Source organism: Vicia villosa, linkage group LG6 (assembly GCF_029867415.1).
Source record: "Vicia villosa cultivar HV-30 ecotype Madison, WI linkage group LG6, Vvil1.0, whole genome shotgun sequence".
Taxonomy (NCBI): Eukaryota; Viridiplantae; Streptophyta; class Magnoliopsida; order Fabales; family Fabaceae; genus Vicia; species Vicia villosa.
Genome location: NC_081185.1, coordinates 126,981,769 through 126,995,890, shown reverse-complemented (window position 1 = coordinate 126,995,890; position 14,122 = coordinate 126,981,769). Strand labels below are relative to the sequence as shown.

At 33.7% G+C, this 14,122-nt stretch overlaps 1 protein-coding gene across 2 annotated transcripts; it reads left to right on the top strand.

The window, feature by feature from the left end:
- LOC131609936 (uncharacterized) lies at positions 1–9,479 on the top strand. Of its 2 annotated transcripts, XM_058881770.1 has the most exons (22): positions 1–841; positions 1,998–2,556; positions 2,853–3,056; positions 3,730–3,834; positions 4,251–4,316; positions 4,404–4,568; positions 4,702–4,776; positions 4,896–5,047; positions 5,417–5,552; positions 5,628–5,697; positions 5,795–5,922; positions 6,007–6,063; positions 6,307–6,492; positions 6,615–6,707; positions 7,302–7,387; positions 7,543–7,609; positions 7,705–7,771; positions 7,860–7,996; positions 8,443–8,534; positions 8,645–8,711; positions 8,827–9,026; positions 9,111–9,479. In XM_058881770.1, exons 1-21 carry the CDS (start codon positions 165–167, stop codon positions 8,983–8,985), a joined length of 3,348 nt encoding a protein of 1,115 aa, XP_058737753.1. In that variant the 5' UTR covers positions 1–164; the 3' UTR covers positions 8,986–9,026; positions 9,111–9,479. The 2 variants fall into 2 exon arrangements, with proteins under 2 accessions (XP_058737753.1, XP_058737752.1); XM_058881769.1 differs by having other exon boundaries at positions 8,827–9,479.
- The last annotated feature ends 4,643 nt before the right edge of the window (positions 9,480–14,122 follow it).

The window sequence follows — 14,122 nt, the reverse complement described above, 5'->3', positions numbered from 1 at the left end:
AGTACCCCTATTAATCAACAGAAACAAAACCCTTGTTTTCGATTTTCGAGCGACTCACACTTCTTCCCTCCCTTTCCCCTCTCTCTCTCTTCTATCGCCCCTATCCAAAAACACTCCGCCACTTCTTTCTCTCGCAACCATCTTCAACAATTCACACCGCAACCATGTCCACCGATCCAAACCACTCCCAAATGGCTCTAATTCTCGGCCCCGATTCCTCCCACTTAGAATCCCTAATCACAAACCTCATGTCCTCCTCCAACGACCTCCGTTCCCAAGCCGAAAATCTCTTCAACCTATGCAAACAAACCTACCCCGATTCCCTAATTCTCAAACTCTCCCAACTCCTCCATACTTCCCCTAACCCCGAAACTCGCACCATGTCAACCATCCTCCTCCGCCGCCACCTCACGCGCCACCACGACGACTCCTTTATCTACCCACACCTTACTCCTTCCACTCAATCCACTCTCCGTTCCATCCTCCTCTCCTCTCTCCATCAAGAGCCTGTCAAATCAATTGCCAAGAAGCTATGCGACACGGTTTCTGAACTTGCTTCTGCGCTTCTCTCCGATGACCTTGCTTCGTGGCCGGACCTGCTTCCGCTGCTCTTCCAGTGGGTTACTTCGCCTGACGCTAGGCTTCAGGAGATTTCGCTACTTGTGTTTGCTCAATTGGCTCATTACATAGGTGAAACCCTAATTCCGCAATTGTCTACTCTCCACTCTGTTTTCCTCCGTAGCCTCAGCGCTGCCACCTCCTCGTCAGATGTCCGCATCGCCGCTCTTGCCGCCAGTATCAATTTTGTTCAGTGTCTCTCTAATCCATCCGACCGTGACAGGTATTGCAAATTCCAATTATGCTCCAATTTGAATTAACTTAAATTGAACGAATTTATAGGTTTCATATACAAATTGAGATGGGTTTAATTATGTTGTCAATAGCATGCAATAACAGTGCAGATTTGAATTATGCTCCAATTTGGATTAACTTGAATTGAAGGAATTTATGACTTAGTTATGTTGTTAATAGCATGCAATAGCAGTGCAGATTTGAATTATGCTCCAATTTGAATTAACTTGAATTGAATTGAACGAGTTTATAGGTTTCATATAAAAATTGAGATGCACTGAACTTTCCATTGTTGTTGTTAAATTCGAATTATGCTCTAATTTGGATTAACTTGAATCGAACGAGTTTATATGTTTCATATAAAAATTTAGATGCACTTACCTTTTGATTATTGTTGGTAAATTTGAATTATGCTTCAATTTGGATGAACCTTAAATCTATGTTGTCAATAGCATGCATTGGCATCTCAAATTATGCTCCAATTTGGATTAACTTATATTGAATGAGTTTATAGGTTTTGTATCAAAATTGAGACGCACTTAGTTATTATTGTTGGTAAGTTTGAATTATTCTCCAATTTTGGGGGCATAAATTCCTCATTTTTTTAAACAGTTGGTTTTTTCTTTAGGGTATAAACTTCCATCCAAACTCATTTAAGAATAATGTAATGTGCTTGGGCTAAAAAATCATTCTATTCTTCTTGTTTGCCCAAGTTTTTTCGCTCTGTACTTAGGTTTCTTTAAGTACATCGGTCTCTTTAATTGTGTGTATTTTTTACTTTTGAGTATTTATGCTTACTTTGTACATTGGTTTTTACTCTTTGCAATAGCTTTACAATAGCGCCTATCCTCTATAGCATTTTAGGGAATCAAGGTTACTAAAATCTTATTATAGATTAGCAACATAGACCTTGAATTGGAATGGGTTTAGTCTGTTATGCGAAGCTATTAGAAATTAACAACATACTGTATACCTTAAACTGGAAGAAGTTTAGTTTATAAGTTTCGTGGAAAGTTGATATGTAGTTAGTCATGATTAATGTTGAATTCTATATATGAAGTTGGGGAAACTGTTATCTCTATTGGCTTAATCATCCATTCTAACGGTAAACTTCTTACTAAGTGTGTGTTTACACGTGATAATAGGTTCCAAGATTTGCTTCCTCTGATGATGCAGACATTGACAGAGGCATTGAATTCTGGTCAGGAGGCGACTGCACAGGATGCACTAGAACTCCTCATTGAGCTTGCAGGGACCGAGCCACGTTTCCTGCGGAGGCAGATTGTTGACGTTGTTGGTGCCATGCTGCAAATCAGTGATGCCGAGTCGTTGGAAGAAGGGACTCGCCATTTGGCTATTGAGTTTGTTGTTACCCTTGCTGAGGCGAGGGAGCGTGCTCCTGGGATGATGAGGAAGTTGCCACAGTTTGTGAAAAAGCTATTTGGTGTGCTGATGAATTTGTTGCTGGATATTGAGGATGCTGCTGCTTGGCATGCTGCGGTGTCTGAAGATGAGGATGCTGGTGAGACTAGTAACTACGGATTTGGACAGGAATGTTTGGATAGGCTTTCAATTTCTTTGGGTGGGAACACTATAGTTCCAGTTGCATCTGAGCTGTTGCCGACTTACTTGTCTGCACCTGAATGGCAAAAGCGCCATGCTGCACTCATTGCCTTTGCACAAATTGCCGAGGGTTGTTCCAAGGTATTCTTTTATTTATACTGATCCATGTTCATCATATATGATTTTTTGTGTAAATTTGTTGTATTAACTATTATTTTATTTTATTTTATTGTTGTTTTGTAAAAATTGTTCATGCCTTTGTATTTAATTAAAGATACAATTATAATTGGACAACACCGGTTTGTTGTTTTGTCTCAATAGTTTTTCAAATTTAATGTAAACCTTTGTTTTGACTGCATTGTTGGTGAATAGTTGGGATTATTATATGGAAAAATAACTTATGCATGTGTATTAAAACCTAATCTTTGGTGGTGCAGGTGATGACAAAGAATCTGGAGCATGTATTGTCAATGGTTTTGAATTCATTTCCTGATCCAAATCCTCGGGTGCGGTGGGCGGCTATAAACGCTATTGGACAGTTGTCCACAGATTTGGGACCAAACTTGCAGATTAATTATCATCACTTAGTGCTCCCTGCATTAGCGGGAGCCATGGATGATTTTCAAAATCCTCGTGTACAGGTTTGCACTTTTAACTCAACCAACTACATTGTCAACTATATTAATTTATTGTCATCTAAATTTGTTCTTATTGACCATTCCATGTTCTCAATCATATTAGGTTTAGACGGACTTGATAATCTAGCTTTATTGGATTCCATCCTATTTCTTTCATTTGATCCTTGATTATGTATTGCATTATATTAGGGAAAAGCAATTTTTTTCTATGCATTGGTTGATTCTGCATGTGCTTGGTCAAAGTAATCTCGTGCATTTATTATCTTGTGTTACCTCATCTAATGGATTGTTTATAGGTTTTAGTGTATGTTCACGTATGTTGTATACCGTTGTAGCTATCCTCAGTTCTCTAAAGGCTTTGTGCAGAGGGTTTTCTCATATTTATCAGTCATTTTGACATTGGAATATTAAACTGGCTGGGCTAATTTTATGGATTATTCATTTTTAATAGATTTTCATCATTTTATCATGGCTTATATGGTTATTTTCTTTGAAGTATTAGAGTTTTTCTGCCCAAGTTATCTCTTTATTATTACTGTGTCAGTAACTCAGTGCCATTTAGTGCCACTACTAATGTGTTAATATGAATCGCAAGTTCTTGGTTATTGATATCTCATTTGAATTTATAAAGTGATTAATCATATTCATCATTCAATTTATTGCTTTCATATTGCAGGCTCATGCAGCTTCTGCAGTGCTAAATTTTACTGAGAATTGCAACCCAGATATTCTAATACCTTATTTGGATGGGATTGTGAGCAAACTTCTTGTACTCCTTCAGGTATTTGTTTGTTATTGATATTTATAGGCAAGAACGTCTGAGAATATTTTAATAATATGTTTATGGTGAAGGAGATCACATGGCCTTTTTGTTTGGTTATACATTTTGATTTCGTTTGAAAGTAACGAAACTTCATGGATTCTCATTAGTTTGTTGTTTTGGTCTCCAAGAACCAAGAAGATCTGCATTTACTCTATCTATTTTTACTCATCTTTAAATTTTGATGCTTCCTTAGATTTCTAATTTGTTAGTTTTTCTTTCATGACTGTGAGTATTGCTGTATAATGCTACTTTGTTTCATCAATTGTTGCAAAGTGCTTATAATCCAAAGGTGTTATGCTGCTTTATATTTTATAGATTTTGGATGATAAATTTACAATTATATGATTTCATCTCTTTTCATGCATGCATTATAGGGTGGAAACCAGATGGTTCAAGAAGGTGCTTTGACAGCATTAGCATCTGTTGCTGATTCTTCACAGGTGCTTTATATAACAATTCTTCTTTATTGGAATCTCATTGTTTTTAACTCTTTTACTGAATAAAATTTTAAAATCTCATGTTAACAGGAGAAATTTCAGAAGTATTACGACACTGTAACCCCATACCTAAAAGCTATTTTGTTGAATGCAAATGATAAATCTAGTCGTATGCTTCGTGCCAAAGCAATGGAGTGTATTAGTTTGGTAGGAATGGCTGTTGGAAAGGAGAAGTTCAGGGATGATGCCAAGCAGGTGATTTTAATTTATTTTAGCATGTTTTGTGTTTACTTTTTTTTTTATCCAAATATTTTTATTTATTATTTCATACAATCTGATTGTTCACATTTTGTGTGCAAATGTATGATTTTCATTCTTCATTGACTAGGTCATGGATGTCTTGATGTCACTGCAACAATCTCAACTGGATGCTGATGATCCAACTGCAAGCTACATGTTACAAGTATGATCTTTTTTCCTTCCATTTGTTGACATCAACTTCTGGATCATATATTTATATTCTATTGCTATGGTTTAAATACATTTATACCTCAGATTTTCACTTGGATTTTATATTCTCAGGCATGGGCGCGACTTTGCAAGTGCCTCGGGCAGGATTTTCTCCCATATATGGGATTTGTCATGCCTCCCTTGCTTCAATCTGCACAACTTAAGCCTGATGTGACAATTACATCAACAGATTCTGATGCTGAATTTGATGAAGAGGATGACAGGTGTCCTTCTAGTTCTGGTTACCGTATTTCGGGTCACAAGATTTATATCCATGATGTGTTTCTGGATCCATTTTAATCTTCATTTCACTTCATTATGCAGTTGTTTGAGTTTCTACTTTTTACTACTGCCTTTATTTTAAACAATGTTTTTGGCCATTTGAATAAATTCGAGCTGCATTTTGCTGCTTTAATTAATTTATATTTATATGGGGATATCCTTGTCAATTAATCTTCTATTATATAAAACAAATGGAATAAGCATAGAAAAACGTTCACAATTTGTATGACTGAAAATAAAGAGACATTGACAATATTAATCGACATTTAACATACTTTTGACGACTTGCTGTCTTGCTGTTCGTCTTGTAGCATTGAAACCATCACTCTTGGGGACAAAAGGATAGGCATTAAGACCAGTGTCCTGGAGGAGAAGGCTACAGCATGTAACATGTTATGTTGCTATGCTGATGAGTTGAAGGAAGGTTTTTTTCCTTGGATTGACCAGGTTGGCATTGTTTTTTATTTTATTGGCATTGCTCTAACCAAAATATATATTTGCTAACTTTGTTGAATCTTCTAGGTTGCTTTCACATTGGTTCCTCTTCTTAAATTTTACTTCCATGAAGAAGTTAGGAAAGCAGCTGTTTCAGGTATATTCTTTATTCCAATAGAACCTTGCTTCTAGTATGTTTTTTTCTGGCTGTTCTTACTGAATTTTTAATGCAATCTACTTTTTTTTGTTAATAGCTATGCCAGAACTGCTGTCTTCAGCAAAATTGGCTATAGAGAAGGGGCAGTCACAAGGCCGTGATGCAACTTACTTAAAACAATTGTCTGATTATATAATTCCAAATTTGGTGGAAGCTTTACACAAGGTTAAAATGCTGCCCATAGTTCTGGTTTTTTGGTTCTAATTTTTAGTTTTCGTGCTTGTATCAATGTATTTAGTTGTCTTCCAGGAGCCAGAAGTAGAAATTTGTGCAAGCATGTTGGATGCACTGAATGAATGCATACAGGTTTGTAATATTCATATATGAGAATATACTGTGTTATTGGAAATAAATGACTATTCCATGACATGCAATCCTTTTTACCGTTTTCAAGTAATCACAAGTGAAGAAGAAATTCATAGCTAAATGATTTGTTGTTGCTCTTCTTGCGTAGTACTGTGTCTCAGAGGATTTGTCATGTAACATGATAGGATTTGTATCTTAAGCTGTTGTTCAAACCTGAAGTTAGCGAGGGTTTATTTCTCTCAGGTCTCAGGAGCACATCTAGATGAAAAGCAAGTAAGGAGCATTGTTGATGAGATTAAACAAGTCATCACTGCCAGTTCATCCAGAAAGCATGAAAGAGCAGAGAGAGCCAAAGAAGAGGACTTTGATGCCGAAGAAAGAGAACTACTCAAGGAGGAAAATGAGCAGGAAGAAGAACTTTTTGATCAAGTATGATTAATATGTTTGTCAACCCTTTAAAAAAAAATATGTTTGTCAACCGAATCATCTCTTTAACTACATTCGTTATGCATGCTTTTCTAGTTCTTATGTTGAATAATGTTGTGTGCTAGATTGGTGATTGCTTGGGGACGTTGATAAAAACATTCAGAGCATCATTTTTGCCTTTCTTTGAAGAGCTTTCGTCATACCTAACACCTATGTTTGTAAGTTCTCTTACGCTCCTGTCTCATGTCTTCTTTTTGCTGCTGGAATGAATCTTCATTTTCTTTTAGTATTATTGATTAAAGTTTTTTTTTTCCTTTGCCCATTCATAGCTTTTTTCTAAACATTTTTCTTTCTAACATCTAATTTGAAGGGGAAAATGATCTTGTTTGGGAAACACAGGTTCTTTTGTATGAATGCATCAGTTTTCTTATTTGTTCCATATTGTTTTTGAAAGAGAAATAAAAGAAATTTAGCCAGAAAAGTGAAAAATATTATGCGGCCCTATTTTGCTAATACTACTCTCCCCTCTAAATGTTATTAGATGCAATTATGACCTATACATTTATCATTCTTTATTTTGTTTTTATGTTTGTTCTTTTAAATAATGTAAAGAAATCTTGACATTTTCTTATAATATTTTTCAGATAAACAAAATTTTCATATTATGCTTTGTAGTTTATCACCCCCTGCCCCCACTTGTGATTTGTGAATGACATGTTAATGTTTGTCCCAATACCTATATCTTCAGTTAGAGATGCAAGCCATATAACCTTCTGACTAAAAAATTTCCCTTGTTCACAACTTATAATCAGGGCAAAGACAAAACCTCAGAGGAAAGGAGAATTGCCATATGTATATTTGATGATATTGCTGAGCACTGCCGCGAAGCAGCTCTTAAGTAAGGAATTCCCTTCCTTCACACGAAATAAAACTCTTCCCCTTTCTTTTATTCTTTGAGAAGTCTCTGAAGTCTAAGTTGATGTGCACAATATTTGTTCTCATTATTTTGAATGATTTGTTCTGAATTTGAAATTCTTTATACTGTTGCTACAGATATTATAATTCATTTCTTCCATTCTTGCTCGAAGCTTGCAACGATGACTGTTCAGATGTTCGACAGGTTTGCACCTTTGTTTTATTTTATATTATGTTTCTTTTACAATTTTGTTACATTTAAATGTGTTTTCTCAAAGCAAAATTCAAATATCTTCTCAGGCAGCTGTTTATGGGGTTGGTGTATGTGCTGAGTTTGGTGGATCTGTTTTCAAACCCCTTGTTGGAGGTCAGTTACTCGTACCAGTTTCTTTTTTTGTTATTTTATCCATATGTTATTACACCATTGTTATAATCGTTTTTTTGTTCCATCACAGAGGCACTTTCAAGGTTAAATGCTGTAATAACACATCCGAATGCACGGGATTCTGATAATGTTATGGCATATGATAATGCTGTTTCAGCTCTTGGAAAAATATGCCAGTTCCACCGTGATAGCATAAATGCAGCCCAGGTACACACCATACATGTTTTTGATCTTAGTCATGCATGCGATCATAATATCACTTGAACAAGTACAGGTTGTTAGTCATACTTCTTGAGTTTGCTTGTTTTAAAACTACTTTTTGTAATGAATTTCTGATCATCACAGCTATGTTTTTGACTTACCTTTATTCAAATCCAGTCTTGGCAATATAGAGGGCTGTCACTTTCAGCTTTTGCCAAATATTACATCATGGCTTCCTTGAGTATTATATTAAATGCAGAAAACTACTATAAGATGTTTATTTAATTTTGGTCATGGTTTTACTTCCACTTAATATTTTTGTAACGCTAGTTGAAGACACGAGTTTAGCACTAATTTGCCAGTTGTTTTCCTTGTAGAAATGAGATTGAGGAAACATCCACCCCGCTTGTATGTTTTGATTTGTTATTTCATTGATCATTTCTTGATTGCAGGTTGTTCCGGCCTGGCTAAGTTGCTTGCCTATAAAAGGTGATTTAATTGAGGCTAAAGTTGTACATGACCTACTTTGCTCAATGGTCGAAAGGTAGAAGTCTTATCCAGAATATGTTTTGATTAAATGCTTTATATCTAATTGATGTCTCTACTTCCTGTTGACTAATAATTTTAATGTGTCGTACATTTATTCAATTTCAGATCTGATAGAGAACTTATAGGTCAAAACAATCAATATCTTCCCAAGATTGTTACAATTTTTGCCGAGGTACATCTTTTACCGATGCTAGTTTTTAATTAGTGCTGTTAATTTTTTTTTACTCTATTAGCATTTCCGCTATATAATTATGTTTGTTTGGCACCCATTTTCCATTATGATATAGATATTATGTGCGGGAACTGATCTGGCAACAGAACAAACTGTAAGTCGGATGATTAATTTATTAAGGCAACTTCAACAGACTTTGCCACCGTCTACCCTTGCTTCAACCTGGTCATCATTGCACCCTCAGCAACAGCTTGCACTTCAGTCCATTCTATGATCCTAGTTATTTTAGATTCTTGTGTCCATTACCTTAAGAAGGTTTGTGTCTTTTGTCATGGGATGTTATGGTTGCTCTCGGTGAAACTACTGTGTCAGGTCAAATTTGTTCCTTTAGCATTGCAGTGCCTTCCAGACCAACAGCTGCACCTGGTTACTGTTTCTTGGTTGCTGAACCATTTTGGCGATCCAAGTATCCACCCCATGACTTTTGAGGTATGGCTTTTTTACAGCGAGGTGTTGGGTTGGTTAGATTGAGAAGCAGTTTTGGTGTTAAATGTGTATACGTGTGTTATAGTTAAAAGGAATGAACTTCGTGACTTGATCCTTGTTTGGATGGCGGGGAGGAGGCGCTTCCCTGCATCATGCTTGATTCAGTAAACCGCATAGCATTCTAGTATTCTTTTGTTTTGTTATTTTTTCCCCGGTTGTAACAGTTTTGACCAGTCATTTTTAAAACAATGTTATTTATTTATTTATTTGTTTATCAGTTCATATATGTCGTTGCTCTTTTTCCTCATTTTCACCAAAACCAGGTTGTTTGGGGAGTTTTCAAAATGAGAATAATTATGAGGATTTTTACATGCAAGCACAAATAAAATTACTTATGGTATGAGATTAATTATTTTTACATAACTTCTCAACACATTGAGCAATTATAGAAGTACATTTTATTTCCAGTTTTTAATTGGAAAAAATCGGACAAGTAAGAATAATGGTTGTATTAGAGATAAGGAGATCTTATCTTAGTTTAGTCTAGTGTATCTAGTGTTACTGACAGCTGTCAATTGTATTACCTGCTATAGCAGGACAATTTGGTTGTTATAAATACAACCACTTAGAAACTGTCGTAACTAACTTTCCAATCAATACAATCAGTTACAACTGAATATGGAAAGAGCAAATACACATTCTGTTAGGTTGCAACTTGCAAATCCCGTTGTGAAGGATAGTAGACATAGATATCAGTTATTATAGAATCCAAATGCCTTTTTACTTCACACATCTGGTGGCCATTAGTTTATAGTGGCGACAACAACTTATTTTTATATGTATAAATTTTATATTTTATATTTTATTTTTATGTATTTACTTAAAGGTTTGATATTTGGATGATTATTGCTAGCATGTTGAACACGACTTAATAATGGAATTTGAAAAATTAAATGATATACTCTTGTGGGTTGTTGAAAATGAAATAATAAAGAAATGATTAGAATATCATATCACAGATATTTATTTATTTGTTTGTCTTTCAACTCTTTACACGAATTCCTTCCGAATTCCAATCTTTATTGGCATAGAGGAACAAGAGAGTAATTAAAAAAAAAAGAATTTAGCTAACAAGTGCCTTTACAATGCATAATAAAAACACAATAAAACTGTAAAGTCTATAAATTAATTGATCACACTGATACTGTTGGGTAAAGTCTAAAGTAACCGGTCATTTTGATACTATTAGGCTGAATACTATATAGTTTTAATCAGAACTTGAGATTTTACAATTGTATTTGAAATTCAGATGATGTTTTCTACTTTGTCTATATAATTTTTTATTCTTTTTCGATACACAAGCTCCAATGTTTAATATTTTTAATGTGTTTTTAAGATCATTGTTAATATTATTCTAAAAATATAGATTGATTTGACTTAAAAGCGCGGGCTTACATTTCAATTCATTTTGGCTTTAGAAATATTACGGCATGACAATTTGATAAATTATAAATGAGCTACTTGACTTTAAGGGTATGTTTGGATCATAAAAGAAAGTGAGAGAAAGGAAAGTGAAAAGAAAGAAAGTATAAGAAGAGAAAGAGAGTGGAAAGTGGAATGATTTTTTAGTTGTTTGGTATGGGAGATAGTGAAAGGAAAGAAAGCTAAAAAGTAGAAAAAAGAAAAAATTTATATTTACATAATGACCAAAATAACCCAATCAATTTTTATTAACTTATTTAATTTATCATTAACATTTTCTTAAATAAATTATAGATAAAATTTCACCCTTTAAAAATTATAAAGGTGATACGTAAAATATCGTAGATTCGAACTCGTACCTTTACATCAAATGTTTCTGCTCAATTATCAACTAGACTAATTTATCGAGATATTATTATTTAAATTTTAGGTAAAAAAAATGTATTTCAATTAAAAAATAGTTTTTAGGTTTAAATACTAAAATAACAAAAAACTATGAAAATATATGTAAATTAAATAAAAACTATGAAAATATGAACATATTGTTATGAAAATTAAATAATAATAATTTTTTATCAATAATTTATTAATAGTTATTTTTAATTTTTATGATCTAAATTAAAAAAAAAAAAAAAAAAAAAACAAGTGAATCAACATATTTTAGTTTTAGCCATATTTATTTACAAGTTTTAAAAGTATCATATCAAATGGGTCACTTTTGTCTTTACACAAAAAAAAATTGGTGCTAAACTCATGTTTCCGTCCATATCAGCGAGGAAAGGAATGGTAAGTGGGTCCCATGTAAAATTTTCTTTTCCCTCTCTTTTGCAGTGTTGCCAAACCATAGAAAGTGGATCTATCCACTCATTTTCTTTCCCTCTTTCTATCCTTCCATTGAACCAAACACAGTGTAAGAGACAAGTAAAGGCTACAACTTATAAGCAACCAATGAAACTAAAAGATAAGGATACATACATAAAAAAATGACAGCCAGAGTCTTTGTTTTTTCTAGGGTAGAAAGATTCTCATTGAAAGTCATAAAGGTTCCCTTTATCGGTTTATCACATAAGTAGTTGAAGCATAACATCACAAGTTCTTTAGTATTAACTTCTATATTATTGATTTGAAACACAAAATTATGTTTACTAAAAGGACACAAGGCACTTGGATTTTTAATTTTATTTTAGTTTCTGATTATGTTTGTATATGAATTGTTTGCATCCAGTGTGAGATTCAAACCTGAGACCTTAATAGGAGCACTTTCAAAACCTAAGTCTGATGAACTATTAGGCCAACCTATGGAGGTTTTGTGATTATGTTGAGTTGCAATTCCAAACAAATAATTAGAAAGTTATATTTTATAAGAGGAAAGAAAAAAAGTTAGTTAATGATGAAAAATTAGAGATGTACAAACATGAAATTCATTTCTAAACGTATACTAAGTTCCCCGAGATAAGAAATTTTTAAGACAAAATATCATTTTTAATGAAGCTTCTAATGTGCATTTACAAATTAGCAATTTTTTATATGGTTGTTTTTCTAACTAGTAAAATTGATGAGTAGCGAATTGGTTTTGAGGCATTGGAAAATAGACCGAGACAAACATGGGTTCTTATAAGTATTATAAATCTTAGTTACAACTATTATCTTGTTCATTTTGCGCACATGAAAGTTCAGTATCATATTTTGATGGATGATCCATAGTTAATCTAAGATCACTGTCTTGATGTGAGGAAATAAAGTCTTGAGACTAATCCAACTATTGATTCTACCGGGAAGGTTGCTGCAGATATTTTTTTGGCTTTGTATTTTATAAATATAGATGATAATATTATTTACATATAAATAGAAGACAAATGGACAACAAATTGCGCCATTATCCTTTTTCTTTTCTTTTTTATGAAAAAAAATTAATTCTCTTAAAATTATGTTCATTATTCTAGAGGACACAACATTACTTTGTATGAAACTTTAAATTCTATGTAAAAGATTTACTATCTCTTGTGCTAGGAAGGCAAAAGTTTCAAATGCAAAAGGAAACTGAATCAAAAGAATCGTTAAAGTGGATAAAAATACGCTGAAGCAAGAACAAGGCAAATATATAAGGATGTGGGTTGAAGTTACTTTTGCCAAAACCTTTTCTTGCTTTGTTCACCATCATAGCTCGTTATTATGATATGAGGGTTTGCATTTACTATACTTTCAAATGGAAAGTTTAACCTCGTAAATCTAGAAGGATGTGGTAAAATGTGATTACAAGGGTCTAGATTTGCAATTTTAAGTGAAGATAATCCTTTATTTGTTACCTCATGTTTTGGATGCTAGAAAAGTTACTAATATGGTGGGAAAAAAAAGTTATAATATGTTTTGACCCTTATCCTCGGTCCCGATGATAGAAGATCCACCAGGGTTATTGTGTATACTTTGAAAGAAATATTGTCTCTTGGTCCTCTAAAAAGCATAATGTGGCCTCTGGATCAAATACCAAAGCTGAATATCACAACCTTGCAGTTGTTTTATCTCAAACCGTATGACTTCAATCTTTTTTATGAGCTTCACCCCAAAACCTTCACACCATATATCATCTTTTGTGACAATATAATTGATTTCTTAATGCTTCAAATCCTATTCTTCATTCTTGCACCAATATTTTGAATTGAATTTATACATTATCAAGGAAAAAATTCAAGCCGGATATCCAAAACTAAAAGTCATGAATATTCCATTCATAGAACAAGCTGCTGATATTCTCATCAAACCTACATTAATAAAAACTTTTTTCATGTTATGATCCAAACACAGAGCTCTCATTGGTTCAAACATGAGTTTGCAAGAGGGATGGTGTAATTGATGTTCATAGTCAAAACTAAATTAGCATATTTTCAGCTTATTAGTTATAACTGTTACGAGTATCATAACTAATGACTAATATAGTTCCTTAAAATAGCTCACACAAACACAGTCATACACACGAAATCTCTCTCTCTCACATACACACATACAAGAAAGGTAGGGGCGGGGAGCCCCCTGCCCTTATGTTTGGCTTAGATAATGATAATTATGAGAGTGTTGATACATTGCTGATGTCGAGTTTAAAAACTAAAGATAGTTGGGTCATGGAATCAGGTTTCTCTTATCACATGTATCAAAGCAAAGAATACTTTTAGACATTGAAACAAGAGCAAGGTGGAGTATTTCTTCTTGGTGACAATGAGGCTTGCAAGGTTTATGGTATTAATACGACCGGACTTAAAATGTTTGATGATCGTAAGTTTCTTCTTCAAACGTGATTTATGTTCCAAAGATCAAGTGAAATTTGTTATCCATAAACATGTTTGATGATCCAGGCTATTGCATAATAGTTGAACATAAGGTGTTCAAGATTTTGCATGTTAGAGTGATCATAGCTAAAGTGTCTAAATTATGTGGCTTATATATTTTAA